The sequence below is a fragment of the Solanum lycopersicum genome, chromosome 1 (assembly GCF_036512215.1).
Source record: "Solanum lycopersicum chromosome 1, SLM_r2.1".
In the NCBI taxonomy this organism is placed as follows: Eukaryota; Viridiplantae; Streptophyta; class Magnoliopsida; order Solanales; family Solanaceae; genus Solanum; species Solanum lycopersicum.
The window spans coordinates 86,722,571-86,744,251 of record NC_090800.1 but is presented as its reverse complement, the minus strand read 5'-3'; the positions used below and the strand labels follow the sequence as shown (position 1 = coordinate 86,744,251).

General features: G+C 32.3%; 3 protein-coding genes across 3 annotated transcripts; 2 read left to right on the top strand and 1 right to left on the bottom strand.

Annotated features, from left to right (window-relative positions):
• Nucleotides 1–307: 307 nt before the first annotated feature.
• On the bottom strand, nucleotides 308–6,006 carry LOC101258789 (uncharacterized). The gene is made up of 5 exons (XM_010315450.4): nucleotides 5,596–6,006; nucleotides 4,740–5,027; nucleotides 2,628–2,732; nucleotides 2,472–2,519; nucleotides 308–811 (listed from the first exon to the last, which is right to left on the bottom strand). Exons 2-5 carry the CDS (start codon nucleotides 5,004–5,006, stop codon nucleotides 572–574), a joined length of 660 nt encoding a protein of 219 aa, XP_010313752.1. The 5' UTR covers nucleotides 5,007–5,027; nucleotides 5,596–6,006; the 3' UTR covers nucleotides 308–571.
• Nucleotides 6,007–9,017: 3,011 nt separating this feature from the next.
• On the top strand, nucleotides 9,018–16,519 carry LOC101258494 (inactive glucose-6-phosphate 1-dehydrogenase 4, chloroplastic). Its single transcript, XM_004230290.5, has 11 exons — nucleotides 9,018–9,196; nucleotides 10,791–11,135; nucleotides 12,191–12,285; nucleotides 13,608–13,722; nucleotides 14,075–14,280; nucleotides 14,361–14,469; nucleotides 14,555–14,595; nucleotides 14,682–14,802; nucleotides 14,888–15,087; nucleotides 15,357–15,560; nucleotides 15,665–16,519. The coding sequence occupies exons 1-11, from the start codon at nucleotides 9,083–9,085 to the stop codon at nucleotides 15,900–15,902; spliced, it is 1,788 nt and encodes a 595-aa protein (XP_004230338.1). The 5' UTR covers nucleotides 9,018–9,082; the 3' UTR covers nucleotides 15,903–16,519.
• A 3,847-nt stretch (nucleotides 16,520–20,366) lies between these two features.
• Nucleotides 20,367–20,783, top strand: LOC101258195 (uncharacterized). The gene has a single exon (XM_004230289.5). It carries the CDS (start codon nucleotides 20,367–20,369, stop codon nucleotides 20,781–20,783), a length of 417 nt encoding a protein of 138 aa, XP_004230337.1.
• The last annotated feature ends 898 nt before the right edge of the window (nucleotides 20,784–21,681 follow it).

Below are 21,681 nucleotides of genomic sequence, written 5' to 3'. Positions count from 1 at the left end.
TTTCTCAAACACCATATATATAGCCCACAAGTAAAATGTAGTACTCAATTCTTTTAACTTTGACTTGATGTAGGGGGCCGGTGCACCTATGTCATCAATTCTTCTACTCTATTTCCTAGTAACTACAAATGATTTTTTATTTTTGATTTCATGAATTCTTCTATGTATGCTTAAGTTGTAATTCTGAACTTTGAACTCCGCAGGCGAAACTTCAAGTTTATAAGTTTTTCAACGTCATTGGGTGTAATTTTCTGCCCAATATTTGATCAGCCAAAAGAACAGAAAGACACTAATGCAAGAACATAAATTGAAGGACAAGTTCCTATCATATCCATTAGGAGATACAGAAAGCTGTAAGTTTGCTCGCAAATAGGCATGAAACATCTCCAAATCAACGAGATAAACCACCCAAGGAATGTTGAGGAAGATACATGTACACACCATATGCATTTGCCATTCACTAAAAGTTCACTGTTTATTAAAGCATTACATTTATATCCAGATCAACCTTCTTCCGCATACACAGCATAAATAACAAGGCAAATACACTTCCAGACACAGAAGTCGAGGACTAGTATGAAGAGGCGAGTAGCTCCAGCAAAGAAGCAGCAAATTGCATTTGCGTCTCCTCGTCTATGGTTAGGAAGAGGGGAACGTGTACAAATAGTGATCGGACACCATTATGCTCTGCAAAACGCAAGGAATGGTAGTATACATAATTGCATACAAACCGGCCTGCATCATCAGAGGTCATTACTTCATATCCCATCTTTGCCAATACCTTGGTCATTTCCTCCACCGGAAGAGAAGTCTACACAAAGAGAGAACACAGTATAAAGAGAAGTGGTACGACACCTATAGGTGTCGAAGACAAACAAAAATAAATTGTTCCTGGATTAGAAGTTACAGGAAGCAGCTATTTCCAGTCGGTGCGATCTGTAGAAAGATTAGATGCTAGTAAAAACTCCCCACTCCAGAAACTGGATGTTCAGAGAAATCGGTGTGATCTTCCTACTGGAAAAAATTTCCACAGTGGGCTCTTCTTTTTCCCCATTTAAAACTACCTGTTCGTCTGATATCTTTGAATAGGGATACTACCATGTGGTCCAAGATTAAGCTTTAACCTTAATTATCAAAAAGAAAACAAAAAAGAAGTGGAGAAACGTAAGTTGATTTCCCTTCCTTTAGTTACTAAGATTTTCATTTTTCTAAGTTCGAAAAGTCCAAAGTACACAGACTAGACCCGGAGCTTCGATACGGTTTCTCGATCCAAGATCCATGTATCGCAGACCGTCCGTTCTTAGGTAGATAGGGAAAATTGAAAGAACTGATTATGCAGGGATCCCTGAATCAAATAAAGGTATGGAAATGAAAACATATCAAGGAAAATCATGTATATATAAGATGGAGAAATTAGTGTTTAGCTTGGATGGCAACTCCAACTATTCAAGATAGGAAATATATTTCCAACAAGCACTACACCACTTCGTTATTCATCAGCTCCTCCCTCCTCAAGGAAGTCACAAAAGTGACTGAGATAGTATGAAGCAAAGCAAAAGTGAAATAATTTAGAAGCCACGGTTATTGGTCTTGGTAACAGTTCACAATGTCATAATCCCTGGAAACTAGAATATTTTTCAGTAAAAATAAATGAATAAAAATCTTTAAAAAGTTCATGAGCTCGGAATACTTGAGAGAAGAAATTGGATTCGAACTGTATATCATAAAATGAAGAATCAACCCTCGCAACATAGGTCCATATCTTTCCATCCGGTCCTGGTGCATTTAAAGGATTATGAAGAATATGACCAGAAAAGGAAAGAGAACCATTGAGGCTGGAATATTAAGCATTTAACTCAAGGTTTAGCATGTATAAGCATGGACAGTGAACCAACAATCTTGAGCTTCCAAAAAGCTTATGACTTTGTGTTTACAAGTTACTTCCTCAGCTCAGTGCTCTGTGTCTATTTCCAGCATAGGACGCCCAGAATTGTCTTTTATATTTCTACAATTCGGCCAATCGTCACTCGACAGCTCAAAGCTGTTATACCTAAGCACTTCTATCTTCCAAACTAACTAATTTTTTAGATCATTATTTACAAGGGTCATTCCCTAGTAGGGTCATACATTACTTTTACTTGTCAAACAAGTGGATAATCATCACCAATACTTCATATAAAGGAAGTAAACAATCAACTTCTCTGGTCTTGCCGTCCTGCTTCCCTTTTGGAAACCAAGACAAAGTGTTAACTCAAAAAATGGAGTCTAACAGTGAAGTGTATAGCAAACTCCCTTCAACTTTTAAAAGATGGTATATAAACTTCAATGAAGTATGAACCAATGCATACAACTGTTTCATATAAGTACCAACCACATTTGGTTGACTTCAAAGTTGGAAAACAAGATAAGCATTAAATTTTAATAACCATTCTACAGAAATCATGAGAGATGGATGCAAGAAATCATAATACCTCTCGTTTACGCGAAATTGCCCCATCTGCAGGAACAATAGGTACTTTCTGCAAGTAACAGGATAAAAATCTTGAGTTCAGTTGATGAACTGTACAAACTGAAACTGGAAGGTCTTTTAACAGGACAAATGAAAACTGGAAGGTCCTTTAACTAACCTGAGGTTTCCATCCCATCTCATCTGGACAACGGAAAGTAGCTTCATTGACAGCCTGATTCTCTATGGCAAACATTGTGGCACCACTATTAACTCCAAAGTGTACCTAGATAAAAATTACCAAAAATTAGATTAATCTTGGTATATGAAGTACAAATATTGGGCATCAAAATACTCCATAGATAATTTGACTGTGACAGAGAATTCGCAACAAAGACTCTAGAACATAACCATAATACTCTCTAGCCACTTGAACACCATAAACACCATTCCCTCCTCGTGTCATTATAGAGTGGTACTACAAGCAACTATGTTATGTCATATGTGCCCTGTATCAATATATCTTAGAGGAATTAAAAACTTTAGTGGTATTCTCTATACAAGAATATGTGATACTCACCAATTTCAACGAAAAATGGACAACATTTCTCCTCACAAGTCACAAGTATAAAAGATAAAGCACGACAAAAGAATTAGGTCATTTGGTTGTAAACAAATAAACAACAATCTCTTAGTTTAGCTTTATCCCTCCCCTTATCCCCCATTTGCGACCTTTATCCCTCCCTTTTATCTACCTTCTCTTAACACCTGAATACAATTCTGATTTTAAATGATTCATTAACTATCCCAAGACTATGAACCAAACCCATTTTGTTAAGGTAAATTTGTGGAACATTCTAGGCTCTAGTAGCATATTTTTTATAAGGGTAACATTTCCAGCAGCATATTTAAGTACACTTTCACAGGATTGGGTCCAGAACAGGATTTTCCAAAGAGCCTAGAGTATATATAAGGTGCCGCCTACACATCATAGCATGCGTCAAATTTCTGAAAAACGAAGTATAGCGGTTTTCAGGATTAAAAAATTAATTTAATGACCATTTTGTCAGCAACGATCCTTCCACAAAATACAAAAGCAGTAGCACCCTGCATCATTCAAAGATGATCAATTTGTATGAACTATGATCCAAAACTTCCATATCGTACATGACAAAAGTAGAAATATGATATTTCCAAGATAAAACCAACCACATCCAAATTAAAGGTCATATATTTCGTAATAGGAGAAAAGGAACACTAATTGTGTCATGTGGTCCTGTTAGATTCCATAAAGAAAAATTTCCATCTTTATGTCATATTAAGGTCCAATGGAATTACCAGTCACGTGACCTTTTTTTAAAAAAAAGAAAGGTAACAGTTAGTCTATATTATATATCACAGGTATACTACATCAGAAAATGTAACCCCGCTTCAGAAGTGTTGTAGTTACATAGGGACAGTATTTTGGACGCCGGAAGGCGATAAAAGCCGACAAGGGTCTGCTTCGCCACAAGACGAGGCGAGCGGCGAGGCGCTTGCCTTTTTGAAGTGCAACGCCAATTAGTACCAAAAATTTCAATATTTAATTGTATTTATAAGTAATCAAAAAACTCAATAGCAATAACATATTAGCAAATATTTCTATTCAAAAACTCAAAATAGATAGTACATGCTAAAAGTCTAGAACTTGAATGAGAAAAAAAAGAGCACAAGTCAAAACAGAGGTAGAAGTGACTTTGAAATCTGAGGAAGAAGAAGGAAAAGAAACTGAGGAAGAAGAAGAAATATGTATTGATTGGACTTTGGAGTTGCTGGAGAAGTCTGGCTGGTCATTGGAGGAGTGTAGTCGAAAACCCTAAAAGTACCTTTTAGCTTTTTAAAATCCTAAATTAGTAGCCCTTTTTAACAAAAATACAAAAGGCAATGCCTTTCTCGCCTCTCGCCTTTGATTTCATGGCCTCACCTGTCGAAGATCGCCTCACCACAAAGTTAAAAAGCGATGAAGGTTCGCCTCACCTCTCACCACTGGCGACGAGGCGATCGCCTTTCACAACACTGCATAGGGTCCTATTTTCTAAGTTACAACCGTTGTATAAGCTGCATAAATAGCTTCTGTTTGTTCTATCACTAACGGCTTACACTTGACACCAAAAACAATACAGAGCTACACAATTTTAAAATGGCTATGTGATCATTTTCTAACCAAATGAAATTAAGAACCTATCATTTCCTCATTTGGACAGCAGAACAAAGTTAAGCATGAAAGGTAAAAGAAGCCAAGTGAGCAACTGACCCAAATAACTCTCTTGGAATTAGATGACTCCGAGTCACCACCGCTTAAACCAGCTTGCAGTGTCTGATATAAGGGAACTAGGGCTCCCTGGCCTGCAGTATCAAGGATGCTGCAATTCCCAAGGATCAGCCCTTTGGGCATACCCCTTTTCTTCATATAATCTTTAAGATTACTTACAATGGTTTCTGTTGGATTTTCAGCAACTCCATGAAATTTCTTGAAACCAGTTACATGTACGATCACAGGTGAAGGCCCTTCAGACCCCATGTATCCCCTAGACAGACGAAACTGAACAAAATTCAAAGCATCAAAAAATAGATTCACTTTCTAATTAAACACCTGCATCAAACAAAACTATAAACCAAAAATCTAAAAGATTTCATTGCAAGATTGTAAACCATAAATTCCCATCACAGACACCACGGATCAGTGTCCAATTATGACAATCTTTCTGTCTCAAAGTGATTTAAAAGTAGAAATTTTGCACCAACAGTAATCAATGAAGAATAACAAAGCAAAACTTCAAACTATAACATGTAAAAAGGATAAAAGAACAAAAAAAATAGGCCTTTGTGAAACGATGTTGATAACAATTAAAGCTCAAAACTTTGATCCAAAATCAAACAAAAAACCCAGGTTAGAATCTTCCCAATTCCTCTAAACATGAACGATTTCACATACCAAGAAACCCCAAATTCATCACTAATAAGTCAAAGTCATGATTATAAACATCCAAAAAAACTACACCCCAGTTGAAAATAATCAGAGATCACATGGATCAGAATACGAAACCCCATAAATCATCAAGACTAATAAAAAGCAGAAAACTTAGAATTGAAAACATAAATTTTGTTACCTGAAAGCTGAAAGAGAGAGAGCCAAAAGAATAAAGGACTGAAGCAAGTGGTCTTATCTGATCAAAAGGTGATTATAATGGTAGAAGACTACTGATTGGGATTCTTCATTATTGATGAGTAAAATTTTGGAATATTATTAAAATAATTAAAAAAAATATGGATAAAGAACGTGGTAGTGGTGGGTTGTTATAATATAAAACAAGAAATCATATTATTATTATAAAATATGTTTTACGTAATTATTGTCATGACTTTGTTGTTTGTTTGTTTTGCCTTCTTGACTTGCAAATTGCAATAATCTCACTTCTCAGATAATTGCCTTAACTTTAACCTCCTTTTCCCTTTTCTTTATTTTAAAAATTTTATAACAAATTAGTACTTAATAGTTAAGAAATGATTGATATTAAATTATTTAAATAGTTGGCTATATAAGTTATAATTTATAGTATAAAGATACTTGAGATTTGCTTTGGATGAAAGCGCAAGGAAATGCGAAAAATATAAACCTCAAATTAATGTTTAATCATAAATTTAGTTAAATTTTAAAATTTATTAGAAAGATAATTTTTAAAATTATTCTTAAATATGTATTTTTACTTTTAAAAGATAACTCAAAATTTTAATTGTGACAGTTAAATTTCACTGAATAATTAATTAAATTTTATTAATTAAGAAAACCTATAATCAAATGTAATCAAGTTACTATAATTTTCTTTAGTTCGCTTTCCTCCCTAACCAAAAAAAAATAAAGAATGGAAAGGAGATAAAATTCTTTATTTTTGCTTAATTATTTTGTCGTGAAACAAACCCTATGCGCTATTACCATATGCTCCTTTAAAAAAGAAAAGAAAAAAAGAACAAGTTCTATTTTCTTTCTATTATATATATGTATAGTTATAGAGTAGATAAAGTATATACAACCATCATATAGTGTTAATCGACATTGCTTTATTAAAAAATTTCAATGTTATATATGTTAAAAATTTAAAAAAAATAGGAATATTCTTATAAATAACATTAATGAAACTCTGAACAACTGAGTTTCTTGGGTCCTTGATTTGGAGCGCGAATTTAATAGTCATTATTCTAACCTTCAACCTCATATTTATAATCAAACTAAACTAAATTACACCAATTGCACTAAAGTATTTAGTACTTAGTACTATCTCCAACAAGGCTATTATCAATACAGTTCTAAATATGAGAACTCGTTTGAGAAAAAATTTAATAGTTTACTTAACTTACGTTTTAAAACAGTTTTTATTAACAAAATGTTATTATATTAATTATTTATTGTTTATTAAATTTTAAATATCACACCGTTTACTAAAAATTTTGCGTACACCACTATATAGACATATAGGTAAGCTTTTGATGTAAAATTTATTGATAGACTTGTATCTTTTTTCTCCTTTTCTTTTTGGTAAATGCACTGTTTATTATGTTATTTTGCCTAAAAATTATGATACATTTATTTGGTAAGATTAAATAATTGATTTATATATATAGTTTTCACAAATTGTGAATGTTATATATTTATGAGAAGAGGTACAAGTTTTTATTCAAATAGCATATTCAAATAAAATTCAATTTTAATCAATTTAATCAGTCAAAGAATTTGATTCTCTCAATCCTTATACATACATGATATAGGTCAAAACGTCTCTTCTACAAGACGTACTTAGATTGATTCGTTTTCCATATTTTCACAGTGATGAGATATATGTCTCGGACAAGTTTATCACATTGAGAATTACGATCAAATAAGTTTATTACAATAAAAGATTACGTTCATTCATTATGGGTGTGTTTGGTGTGAAGGAAAATGTTTTGGATCTTCCAAATCATTCCCGCAGGAGATCCTGACCCATTTTTTTCTGATCCTTCGAGAAAAAGATTCATTCTCTTTATAAAAAATAGGAGATAGAACCAATAAAGATTTCTTTTTCGATTCATCCCTGGCCTCATTCAAGAATTGTTTCTAGAAAATGTTTTCCTGGAAAACAAGTAGATTTTGGACTTATTTTTTCATGTTTGGTTGGTGAGTAGATAATATTTTTCTGAAATGATTTTTAGTATTTGATTTATGAATGAAAAATATTTTTGAGGAACATCTTTTATTTTTACTAGAGTAGAAAATAATTAATGAAATTGAAAATATTTTTTAAAAACAATTTTTTTTGGAGTGGGGTGGTGGGGGTGGGGATAGTGGGGGAGGCATGGGAGGGGGTAGGAGTGAAAAAATAAAATTTTGAAATTGAAAATATTTTTATTTTTAAAAAAATTGATGTTTTTCAAAAAAAAAAATGTAATTGAAATTGGAGGAGAGCTTTGAAAAATGCTTTCCTTAATTTTTTAAGGAAAGTCATTTTCCTTAATTTTGAGAAAAATGAGTTGATTTGGAAAAGATTTTCCAAAACTTTTACCACAACTAAACATAAAAAATTAAAAAACATTTTCCACAAAATGTTTTCCTTTCATACCAGACACACTCTATGTGTTCATAACCATACGATTTAAAACAAATCTGAAACCTCCAAGAGAAAAGTCTTGTTAGCCAACCACTATGGTGAGAATAGTAACCTAATAATACATACGAGATGACGTTTTTGGTTACTAATATTAGCCAATCTCTTTAGATAATTGAGGCTTATCTTAATTGACAAGTATTTCTAGTATTTTAGTCTAGTTAGCAGGGACATGCACTAAATTGACAGATGGACTCAATCCTCTTCGATTGTAAATAGGTGCAATTGCACCCAACAAGTTTTTCGTTTCAATATGATCTAATTGGTTAAGTTTATGAGTTGTAAATTTTGAAAAGAATTTATTGTTCGTTTTATAGTTATTGAATTTAATATAAATATATTCATATATATAAGAAAAATTTTAAAATTAAATATATAAGATCTAAACAAAAGCTATTAAATTCGTGTGAATTTAATTTTTTTAATATAACAAGATGATACCATGCCTTAATAACTTTGTGCTTGCATAAATACATGTAACAAGTGTTATATATATATTTGACAAATATAAAATATGATATTTACGCAACTATTTATATTAGCACAATCTATGAAAAATTGGGACAAATCATTCGTATAACCTCATAGATTTCTTTTAAGAATTTCAATTTGAATAAAAGGATAGTTTCTCTAAATTATCATTCGAATAATCAAATTCCCCCATAATAATATGTATGTTGTCTAGTAATGTCATAATATCAGTGAACTTTTTCCTTTTATCTGAGAAAGAATTTACAATATACATTTTTAATAATATATGTGGTATGAGAAAATTTCCCAATTCTCTCTTTCGGACCTTACTCCAAATTGGGCCATGGGCCCAACATCAAGAATCCAGAACCCAAGCCCAAAGTATTACCAAAACTCAGATATAAACGTTTTTTTACACAGTAAACAACGACATAGAGTATACTAGTTGAAAATACAACAGAAAACGTTGATCGGGATATTCAAAGTGATGGCGTCGCTTTCACCAGTGTCGCTATCAACGTCTTCATCGGAGAACTCAATCGTCCCGTCAATCTATCGGAAATTTTATGTATTACCTACCGTTATTGTCCATTCTTTTCCGGTCAGCTCTGTATCCATTTTCTTATGTTTTTTTCTGGTATCCAAGTTGAGCTATATGGTGCTGTACCTATCGTATTCTCTTCCATGATTTTCAGTTCGTGTATGAAATCCAGTTGACAAATTAACTTATTTCAGAATTTATGAAGAAAATTGATGTTTATCTACTGTATGATGTTGCAATTTCAGTGATATGAATACAATAAGTTATTAAGTCCCATTAAATTTAGACGATGCAGAGAATAAGTGACTAACCATTTATTACTTTCGAATTTAGGTGTTAGCGAGAGGGGAATAATGCAGAGAGTATGTTTATACACAGATTCACACTGATAATTTGTGAATCCTTCAAAGTAGACTTTTCGATACTCTGTAGAAGAGTAACTTGGAAGTATTGGAAATCTCATCATCAACCTTGATTTGTGTATGTTCAGTAATAACCTGGAATAGCTAATGTTCTGATAATAATAATTTCTGGAATAGCTAGTGTTCTGATGATTTGAAGAATTTCCAGTCCAAATCTGATAATGACTAACTAGCTATTTTCAGAAAGTGGATATCAATATCAGATTTGGACTGGAAATCAGTCAAACTGACCCTAGGAAAACATAAATAGTCAACTTTTGGTTCTGGGTGAATAAGATGTAGCTCTTGCTTGGGTGAGGCTTTGGTTGATCCTATAGTCACAGCGTCCAGTATCATGTAACTCAGTTTAACTTCAGGTGGAGTTTAGAATGTCAAAATGACTTGTCTATTATACATTTGTACTGGTAGCTGTGAAGTCTTGATAAACCTGTTAAATTCATAACCGAAACGTTTGCTTTGATTGTTAAAATATCATTTTAGAATTATAGCTAAACTAATCAAACAAATTTGAACTCTTAAAGTTGAACAGGATAATATCATAAATAGAAATGTGTCAATTGAAAATGTGCAACACATTTCTATATGCCCCAATAAAATGTGACCCTTTTCACGAAATATATGATTTTTCATGTTCTGCACAATACAGTGACTGGAAGTTCTTTTATACTAATGAAGAAGCAATTATCAAATTACAGGCATAAGGTTAATAACTGGAAGTGCTAAAATTTCTATCTAATTGTGTTTCCAAATGATTGTATAACTACTTTTGTTAACCATGTTATAGTGCTGTCGTGCTTCTAAAACATCTCTGTGATCCTTTCAAGACATGTTCACAATTCACCTAAAAGGCAATGGTCAAAAATTAGAAAGATGTATAAATCCACATCTCACATATGTTGAGCTGTATTAGCATGCATGTTCTACATGCTACAGCGCCAAATTGAAGTATTACTTCTTCCTGCATGCCCTGAATTCTTAAATTTGGTTAGTCATGTGAACTGGTTGACCAGATGAATCTAAACCTTGGTCTGTATTTTCAGTTTGATACTTCTTCATAACTTTCAATCTTCGGATCAGAAGAAGCTGGTGAATCATGTTTGCCTTTTGATATCTCACTGTTCCAGCTTTCTATAATCGTGTGGTTTAGTTGGGAATACATGTGCACTTATTCTGGCCCATGCCCTTGTGTCAATGAATATTTTTCTGGAGACTGATATATATTCTTTACACAGAGCCATACGATAAAGAAATCCAGAACACAAATAAACTATGTGGCGTATGTTCAACCTCATGATGTCAACAGACCGCGATCTTCCATAAGGTCGACCTCTTTTAATGTTGAAGGAACTGGAAGCACTACTTCACTTGATGAAGAAGTTATAATTGACACTTCTGGGACGGATGCTTCCATAAAGTTGCCTTTGCCTTTGTGTGAGACTCAATCATCCAGTAGTGGTGCATCAACTGATGATTCAGCCTCTCTTAGCATTGCTGTTATTGGGGCCACTGGTGTACTAGCCAGAAAGAAAATTTTCCCAGCATTATTTGCTTTGTATTACAGTGGTCAACTTCCAGAGGTAGGTACATTGATCAATTACCATTGTGCTCCTTTTTGAGTTCTACGCATCTGTTGAAATTTTTATCATGTTCAGCATCCATAATATTCATTTCTGATCCTGGTGGAACACAATTTCATCTTAGCTTTTTATTATATATTAATTACTAATGAAAAACTTAATTTTTCTTTGCTACCGTCTGTCATAGCTACACCGCTAATTCAATTGTTTTCTAATTTTTGTACATCACAAGTCATATTAATTGGTGGTATAACAATAAAACAACATACCTAGTGTGATCTCACAAGTGGAGTATGAAAGGGTAGAGTGCTCACTCCTATCTCATAGAGAGGCTGTTCCGATAGACCCTCTGCTTAAATTTCAGAAAGTAACTATTTAAAATTATCTTTGATAACTTGAGCTCAGCTTGATAATTTTTTTATTTAGATCAAATGTAGTAGCTTGATTAACATTGAAAAAGCCTTTTGAAGGGTTGGGGTGGTGCCATGCTTGTTGGACTGAACTAGCTGAAAGAGGTACGAGCATTAGTTTTCTTCCACATTGTGCGTTTAAACTTTTGAGCTAGTGGTGATAGCACTTGTTACCTGGGCAAGTAATTTGATGGTAAGTTGCAACTGTTAAGACTTTGGACTAGAATAAGCATCACGCTAGAAGAATGGGATCATGTGCCACAGCAAGTAGTTATAGAGTGTAAAATTATGAAATGTTCCGGGCTCCACAACTGAAGAAGACATGACCACTTCATGAAGTTATGAAACAAATGAATTTGGCACTTTAAGTTGAAGTATGTGATAGTTGGTAATTTCTTGTTCTGTTAGAATCATTTGAAGTAGATTCACGCAAGAACAATTGAGGGGCTCAAAACTTGGAATTTTTTCGATAAAAATATTAACAAGGTAGTCAAATAAGATCAATGTAAAATTGAATCGGAATATTTGAACTATGTTGCTAGTTTCTTCTGCTTGCTACTTTTTAATGATAGGAAGAATAATACTGGAAAGTTATATACATATGAGGTTAACCTTCTAGGCTTACTGTCTTTCTGATGGCTGCAGAAAATTGGTATATTTGGGTACTCACGGAAAAAATTAACTGAAGAAGATCTAAGAGCCATAATAGCACCAACTTTAAGTTGCCGTATTGATCACCAGTATGTTCCTTAACTCTCAAATGCGTGTGCGCACGCGCACACACACACATATATATATACATATGTACCTCTGTTTTATATGTTGACTGTGTCTATCCATCTGCTTATATTATAGGACACATTAGAAATATGTGCTTATGCACACAGAGAGAGCTTGAATGCACATGTGTGTGTGTGTGTGAGAGAGAGAGAGAGAGAGGAGTTGGGGCGGGGGGGAGGGGATTTTGTCACTGAAGGATTTTGTATAGCTGATTCTTTTCTAGAGTTTGAGTTTTTGACTAAAAACTTTAGACTTTGCCTTCAAAATTTAAGATGCGTTTGCTGGAGCACCTGAAAGGCTAATGAGGGAGTTATGAGTGATCAGGGAAACAAATGGATTGTGTCATGAAAATTGGCGTTTTCTTGTTGTTGATCTATTAACATAAAATTTATTTGGGATAATCTCAGAGACCTCCCCCAGGTTTCGTTTCATCACACTAATTTGCCTTGTGGTTTACGATATTACACTTATCACCCTTATTTTGAAATCTTTGTCACGATTTTCTTAACTCATATTTCTTTGATGAAAACAATCATAATTTGACTAATTTGTCCTTTCTAATATGCTATTTTGTTGAATTTATCTTATAATATCTTCTTAAAGGAGCTCCTTAAAGATGGTGTAATTTTTCCCCGTGCCGTAAAATTATGTGGTTTGAGTTTTGCTGGAACATTTTGATGAACATATTTGTTTAAAAATTTAGAAATAATACTGAAAAGAAGGAGGTATACAATAATAATAGAAATAGAAAAAAAATTATTGAAGAGGATTCCAGTGGAACAAGGAAAGAAACACACCACATAATACCCCAAATTCAAACAAAAATAAGTAGTTCTGGCAAAGGCTAAGAAGAACAGACAATTAATGTGCAAACTTTCAAATTCCTATAACCAAAATTCATTTTATTGGGAAAGGGAGCTTATGAAGTGCAGAGCAGAAGGATGCCGAAGAGAGGGAGAGATTGTGGTGTGAATTTGCAGATCTTTAAAAAACGTTCATAGAAATAATTAAATGAAAGAGTATACTTAATAAGGTCAAATTATAAAGTTTTTACATTGATGAAAAATGTACTCAAAGAAATGTTACCAAAAAATAAAAATAAAGGAGGTAAGCCTAATATCGTAAAATCACAAGGGAAGTTAGTGCTACAAAGAAAAATTTGAGAAGTCTATGACATTATCCAAAATTATTTAAAACAAAAACTCGTCTCAATTTTCATATGTTAAATAAAATCATTGGTGAAACATGATGTAGTTTAACTTTATAAAGTTTCTTTATGCAGAGAAAACTGTGAAGAAAAAACGGATGCATTTCTCAAAAGGATATTCTATATTTATGGAGGGTATGACAACCGAGAAGGCATGTCGAAGCTCAATACTCTCATGGAAGAAGTTGAGGTAAATACTGCTGAGGATTGTCGACCTATGGTGTGCATTCTGTTGTTTCTTGTGCTTGACTATCGTATTATTTTGTTGTAGTATTATTCTATTACTATATGTTGTTTCTTGTACTTCCATTACTATCTGTTGTTTTTGCTTGAGCCGGGGGTCTATCGGAAAAAATCTCTCTACCTTTGAGGTAGGGGTAAGGTGTACATACACTCTACCCTCTACCCTCCCTAGACCCCACCGCGTGGGACACTAGGACTACACTGGGTATGTTGTTTCTGTACTTTTTGTGCTCGTAAGTGCTCATTGTATCCAAATCTTTGTTATTTTATTACTGTTGTTTACAGCTCGTGTACCTTAGGGAAAGTTTGGAGCAAACAGAATATTTTACCTTTCTGTGCCTCAAGAAGCACTTATCGACGTAGCATCCTCTCTTGCTGAAAAAGCCCAAACCCGGAGGGGTTGGAATCGTGTAATAACTGAAAAACCCTTTGGTCTGGGTTCGTTTTCTTCTCATCAGTTGACTACCTCCCTTCTCTCAAACTTTGAGGAAAAGCAATTATACAGGTTCAAAAACATGTGTGATATAAGAAGACTTTGAATTCTGAATTATTTGCTCATCACTGTTTTACTTGCCTATCTTCCAGGATAGATCATCTTTTGGGAAGGAATACAATTGAGAATCTTGCGGTTCTAAGGTTCTCGAATCTAGTATTTATGCCATTATGGAATCGAAGTTACATACACAACATACAGGTAATTTGCTTAGGATAACCGATGCTCGAATCACCATGGGAATGATGCAAGAAGTCTTAGTTTATCATTGAACATTTATTTTTAGGTCACTTTTTCTGAAGAGTTAGGCATGCAGACCTCAGCAAGGTAGCCAAGGTTTCAGTTCACTTATGTAGGTTACAAGTATTTGATCCTAATCCTCGCCCTCTTCATTTTTCCCCTTCACGTAATAGATATCCTAAAGGCTATGGGATTTTAGGAGATGTTGTACACAGCCACATCTTCCAGACAGTGGCCTTGCTTGCTATGGAGCCGCCTGTCACCCTTGATGGTGAAGATGTTCGTTATGAGAAAGTATGTAACCTCTATTCCCTATATGTTACAAAATATTTTCAATATTTTTTGTTGAAATTGGTCATATAAATCATTTACTACTCAGGTTAAGGTTTTGAAATCAATTCGAAAGTTGGAATCATCTGATGTAATTCTTGGGCATAGTGAAGCTGATTCCGGAAGTAACTTCAAGGATATGGAAAACCTTATGCCCACATATTTTGGTGCTGCTTTACACATCGATAACGCACGGTGGGACGGTGTGCCTTTTCTTATTAAGGCTGGCTGGGGGCTAAAAAAGAACAGGTCTGATCACTGCTCTCTAGTTAAAGTATCTCTATCTCACCTTCAACCATTTGAAATATCATATCCTACTGCCTAAACACAAAGGAGGTTGTTCCTTTACATTTTTTTGAAATTTTAATGCGTAGATAGATTGTTGCTATGATAGTTTTCCACATGTTCCATTTAAACTATTCATATCTGTTCCATAATCCAATGAATTTGATGCATGATTTTGATAATCATCAAAATAGGTCTTTTCTTTCTAATTTATCCTTACTGATGTGTTTCAGAGTTGAAATTCGTATACAATTTCGGCGTGTTCCTGGAAACATTTATCATAAAGACGGAGGAGGGCATAAGCAAGATCTTGTCACTAATGAGCTGATTCTGCGTGATGTGCCTGATGAGGCCATACTCATCAGAATCAATAACAAAATTCCAGGATTAGGCATGAACTTGGAGGCTTCGGAATTGAACTTGCTTTATAAAGACAAGTAATGTTTTCTATTTTCTTGTGTTAGTAATTTTGTGAATTTAGTGTTGTGCTAGGATCTCCATTTCCATATTTTCTTATTGTTTTCTCTTGTTGATGTACTAGGTACAATGTTGATGTAACTGATTCGTATGAACAACTTCTTCATGATGTAATAGATGGAGACAACCATCTATTTATGAGAAGCGATGAGGTTGAAGCTGCATGGAACATTTTATCTCCAGTTTTAAGTGAGTTAGACAATAATAATGCGACAATTGAGCATTACGAGTTTGGTAGCAAGGGTCCAGATAAAGCCGGTAATCTCTGGGCTAAACATGGAGTCAAGTGGTTGGATGATTAGTGAATTTCACAGTTATACATCATACAAACACTGAAATTCCTAAAGAAGGAATTATTAGAAATCCACTCTCCATACTTATCTTAGTGATCATTGATTGAGATGGAATCATTGTGAGAAAATTTGCACACCTGTTACACACTACAGAAAAAGTTAAGACTTTAGATTAATGAGATTGATGGCACTAGCTTTTGAAAGTTGGCTTGGTATTGTTGGCGCCACTTGCTTGTTTGTTGTGGATTCTGTTTACTTGATGAGGGTAATATGTCAAGCTGGCATAGTGACATATTAGTAAAAACTATTTTGGTGATTGCGTCCCATTGTCAGTCCTTTGACGGTGGATATTTGTTCGTTGTTTAAACCAAATGTGTGAAGCTGGCATAGTGACATAAGTTAGGTGGTTCTAGTCAAATAATCATGTCACTATAGGGATTGATCACTATTTCGTAGTTTGGGGGGGTAGAATAGGACAAGGCATTTTGGAGAGGTTGAAAGATGAGCTTAACTAGACTCTTTTTTTGGCAATTTCCCAACTTTGATCTACACATTTGAAAGATGGTGAGAAGTTTGTATGGTTTTATATTGAATTATTTTACTTATATTTGAAGTTTCTTAGATGAGATTTTTTGGCGTGAATTCGAGTTAGTTGAACTCAAAATGGAATACCGATGGAAATCCAATACTTGAAAATCCAACCAAGGTTCAGATGAATCCCAAGTTATAGAAGAGCAATTCTTGGGTCATCCCTAATTGAATTACTGTATAAGTTTTAGACATCCAATGAATATTTCCTGTGAGTCCGTTTTCAACCTAACTGAAGGTCTATATGCTGCTAGTTCTTTTCCACTTTTTAAATAGAAAGGACGAGTTCAGTCAGCAACAGGAAGAGCACGTATAATTTGGGTATTTACTAAACTTGCTAAAAAGGTTAACACACTGACCTTAACAGAATAAAATTCTACTGCTTGGAATATATCTTAAAGCAAAAGCAAAATCCAGTCACATGCAATCAATCTTTTCCTAAATCTGCGTTAGATTTGCTTTTGAGTTTCTTTGATTATCTATTTGTTAGTAATTAGTGTTTTGACTCGGAAACGCATAAACGTGGCCATATACGTGTTAAACAGGAATCATCACTTTTAGACTGTGTTTGATACAGAGAAAAAAATAACTTTTTTAAAAATATTTTTTAATTTTCTCATATTTGATTGGTTAAAATATTTTAAATTTTTTTTCTTTATTAAATCAAGTTTCTTAAAAATGAGAAAAATGACTTCTCTAATGAAATATAAGGTATAACAATTTAAAACAAGTGACAATTCAAGTTTCATTATCTCTTTTCTACTCACTCAACGTTCCGATCCCCACCACGTCACCCTAAAAACTCCCACTCCCTACCATGTTCACGATAAAAATGCTCTTGAGATAATAATTATTTGATTACTTATCAAACATTAATAAATAAATAAATAAATAACTCACTTATTTTCAACAAAATATATTTTAGAAAATTATCTTTCATTAAAAATATTTCCCTTCTGCCTGACACCCCCTTGTTATTACATAACATGATTTATTACTGAACACATACTTTTGACTTGTGTCGAACAAATTGCTTCAGGAAAGTGTTTGTAACACATTTTGAGTTATGTCCGCTTCACGCAATAGCACACACTTCTTGATTACGGTTCAAAAAACTGACCGACCTGTCCTTATTGATAAATGAAAAAAAGAATTTTAACTTACGAGTTTCGAGTAAAATAGCAAATCGAAAAAGAAAAAAAAAAAACAGGAAATTTAACTAGTCCTGGTGACTATGCAGAAAGTTAAAAGTTGTATTGACATATTTTTATTTTCTTTGAATATGATTTCCAACAGAACTGATATTTTTACCGTATTCATCAACATCAGTAAAAGAGGGCCAAGAATAAAAATAAAATTAGAATTGGCTGTCATATATCACATGTCACAGTATGGGCATAGCATATATTCTGGTCGGTCATTGACATAATGGCTGTCGTAGAGAATGATGCACTCCTCTCTCTACATTATCATTAATTATTTTTTCTCTCAATATCACATTGCAAATTGCATATCTAATTATGGTTATCAGGATGTGAGATAAATCAGTAACTAGTAAAGGTTATTGTAGACAGATTTAGTTACTTTCTCCGTTAATATTTATTTGATCTCGAAAAATAAATATGTAATTCTTTTTAATATATGTAAAATAATAGATAAAAATAAAAATTTATTTTACGAGTAAAAATAAATAGAGCAGCATACTTACCATATTATACTCTCCTTCGATACCATAATTGCCACAGTAGCTTTTTCGTATCTTCCTTAAAATAGTAAAAGATATTTGTTATTTACTATTTTATTTTTATTTCTCACCAAAACATTGCATGATATTTAAAAATAAGATTAAGATAATGTTATTTTTAACATTTAATATAAATGATAAAATGAGATTAAAATAATTAATTTTATTTTAATATAAATAAAGTAAAATAGAAGTGGATTGAAAATGGTTTTATCTATAAATATAAATAATGAAAAGTAAAATAGAGATGAATTAAAGATGATTTCATCTCCAAAAAGTGTTCAACCAATAATTTTCACTGTAAATTATTTATCTATTTTTTGCTTCTTTTTTTTTAATCCCTGGGAAGAGGGCTATATTTATTATCTTAAAGAAAATGTTAAATTTTCAACGATAAATATAATCTCAGTAGTAAGTAAGTAGTATTTGTGAGACTAACTTGTAAATTATTGCTCTTTTTTTTTATGAGCATATAATTTTATGCTTCATTTTATAGTATTTCTCTTCTCTCCATTCTGACTTTTTTTTTGTTTTGTTTTTTTGGAGGAATGGGCTCCTATTACGCCATTTGTTAAAGAAGGGAAAAGAGAAAATTTCAAAAATAGCAAAAATAATAAATATAGTAAAGTTCTATAATTATAATGTTAGTAATTACACTTTATATATATAATTTTATTTGTTACGAAGATTACAATTTATATATTTTGATTGTTCTTTTAAATATTTCGCTTGTAAATATATAAATATGAATGTGTATATAAATTAAGAATTCCGTTTGTATATCTCATCCGTCATTATAGAAATACTATAAATTATTATGAATTATTCATAAATCATAAACAAATAATTATGATAAGCATATAAAAGTTTTAGATCTATATAATCAGAAAATTGAATAACAAAATTTAACAAAACTATAATTATAAATTAAAAATATTAAAACTATAACTATATTACATTATATATTTTAAATATTTATCATTTCACTTAATTTTTCCAAGAAAGAAAAGAACATCTACAATGAGCCACATAACTCCCCTTTCGAAGACCACTATATATGATACCTTTAAAATAAAATATGGAAAAGTTATTCGATTAGTAACTACAAAAAGTAGTGCGGAATACAGTGATGCCTTCTCATTTTACTTAAAATATTTATTTTATTAAAATATTTACTTTATATTACTTGATCACTTATTAAATAAAAGTAAAAATAATTAGTTTTTTTCTCATTTTAGTCTTAGAATTTTTATGACCTTCTAAGGTTAAACAAGCTTTGAAGACCCAAGAATTTATGTATTCAAGAGGCTAATTAATATACTACCTTTGTTTATTTTTAATTATCAAAATTTTCCCTTTTTATAGTTAAATTATTATAAAAATTTTGATTAATATTTTACGATATACTTTTTATTTTATTGATATGTAAAGAAAATATAATTTGTAATACTTTTCGTGTAATTTTTGAACATATCAAATTAATACTCCTTCATTTCTATTTACTTATCAAATATTTCCTAATTTGATTTCCATTTGTACACGTCATTTTTAATAAATCAAAAAAGAATATTTTTTTCTTTTTATTATACCTTCCGTTATTAACATTGAGTGAACGTCTTTGAAAAACATCATGAGTAATTATGTTCAACACTCTATCAATTAATAGAAATAAAATGATCGAACTCACTATACCAATCATTATTATTTAGAAAACTTTCACATATAGTCACTTAAAAATAATTAATTACTCTCTATAGCTATAGTTTGATAATTACAAATTGTAGCTACATGTTATTTGGAGGAGAGAGGCGAGCAAAACTGAGAGAGAGAAAAAAGAAGAGAGGGGAAAATAGTAAAAGAAATGTGAATTGTATATGTATATTGATTAAATAATTATATATTCTGCTTATGTATTTATATATATATGGCAAAAAAGTACACACTCACTCAATTTTCTCATTTTTTAAGCAACAAAAATGACATCCTTCGTCAAATTTCGAAATTAGGAAGGGCAGGGAGGGGTAGGGGTTGTGGGAAGGGCAGTTGGGGATTGAGTAGTTTCTTTTATTAATAATAAAGACACAACCTTATCTTTCATATTTTGTTGCATTGCCTTAATTTTTGTTTCACATCAAGAGATTATGGATAGAGAGAGAAGGAAGAGGAAGAATTTGGAGAATGAGAGATTAGAAAAGGAAGAGGAAGATGAAGATGAAGATGAGAAAATTGACAAGTTTTTTGCTCTTATAAGAAGCACTAAAGATTTACGTGACCGTTTGTTAGCAAGAAATCAAGTAACAGAGAGATCCAAAATTTTGGAAGAAAACAGAGATTCAGTTCATAACAATTCTGCAGTTGGAATTTGGAATCCATCAGTTCATGAATCACGAGATTTCATGGTAATTGAGGCTTCTGCAATTGCAGGTCCTTCCAATTCTAACTCCAACAAACAAAGCAAAGAAGTAGAAGAAGATGAAACAGGAGGACAAAGGGAAGGAACAAAAAATGAAGAAAAAAAATGTAATATGTTAGACTTGGACCTCAATCTTTCACTGTAAGCTAGTTCTTTTTTTTTTTTAGTTTACTGGTTCGATTAATTTATTTTCGCACTCAAATCGGAATACTTATGATAAATCTAGCATATGATTTTCTTTTTTTAAGTTATCTATGGTTAGTGCAGCTTCTTCTTCTCTTAACTGATCAAGGACAAAATATGGGGTCACATAGTTAGATTTCTGCTACAGCACGCAATGCAATGTTATGTGTGTACATTTGACTTATTTTTTGTTGATTCAATGGACTCATACGTAAATAGATGAATTTTGACTTTGGTTCTCTGTTTTTCTGACCCCTACAAATATTGCAACTATAGTCATGTGGCTAATACACTTACAGACCCCACAATTTAACTTGATTTACGTATATGAAATGTAGGCTATACAAGATATTTTTTGTATGATTGAGAGGATGTTAAATAAAGAACATTTGATTCCCCAAATATTTTATGTCATACAAAATGATAAAGGAGTTGAGATTCTTTTCCTGTGCATAATACACGAAACTTTGCATTTTTTAAAAAATAAAATCAATCATCTTTAGGTTTTTTTTTCTTCTAAAAATAAGGATCATTTTTTCAAGATGCACTTGGGTTCATTGAGACCAACGAATGCATGCTTAAAGCCAATTGAGTACATAATTTGTGAAAAGCCCCATTATTTGACATAGTTATGGATAAAAATAAAATGCTTTAGTTGTATATATAAGAATAGGGATCAAATCCACAACTATTGATATTAATTCGTTATTCTCAACCAACAACATATTGGGTCTCACAATTATAATCTAGGTAATGTACGACTTAAATCTATCTCGTGAGATATAGAAATAGAAATGTTGTTTCGAATAGATCATCGGGTTGTTCTCAACCCTGCTTTAAAGATTGGTTAATCTGAGGAG

What these genes read in the sequence shown, in the direction of transcription:
- LOC101258494 (XM_004230290.5), top strand. Translation starts at nt 9,083, where the DNA reads ATGGCGTCGCTTTCACCAGTGTCGCTATCAACGTCTTCATCGGAGAAC. An exon ending in CTCTCATGGAAGAAGTTGAG is followed by an intron (nt 13,723 to 14,074) that starts GTAAATACTGCT and finishes CGTGTACCTTAG; the next exon opens with GGAAAGTTTGGAGCAAACAG. An exon ending in TGGGGGCTAAAAAAGAACAG is followed by an intron (nt 15,088 to 15,356) that starts GTCTGATCACTG and finishes GATGTGTTTCAG; the next exon opens with AGTTGAAATTCGTATACAAT.
- LOC101258789 (XM_010315450.4), bottom strand. Translation starts at nt 5,006, where the DNA reads ATGGGGTCTGAAGGGCCTTCACCTGTGATCGTACATGTAACTGGTTTC. An exon ending in ATTCCAAGAGAGTTATTTGG is followed by an intron (nt 2,733 to 4,739) that starts GTCAGTTGCTCA and finishes ATTTTTATCTAG; the next exon opens with GTACACTTTGGAGTTAATAG. An exon ending in CAATTTCGCGTAAACGAGAG is followed by an intron (nt 812 to 2,471) that starts GTATTATGATTT and finishes CTCTTTGTGTAG; the next exon opens with ACTTCTCTTCCGGTGGAGGA.
- LOC101258195 (XM_004230289.5), top strand. Translation starts at nt 20,367, where the DNA reads ATGGATAGAGAGAGAAGGAAGAGGAAGAATTTGGAGAATGAGAGATTA.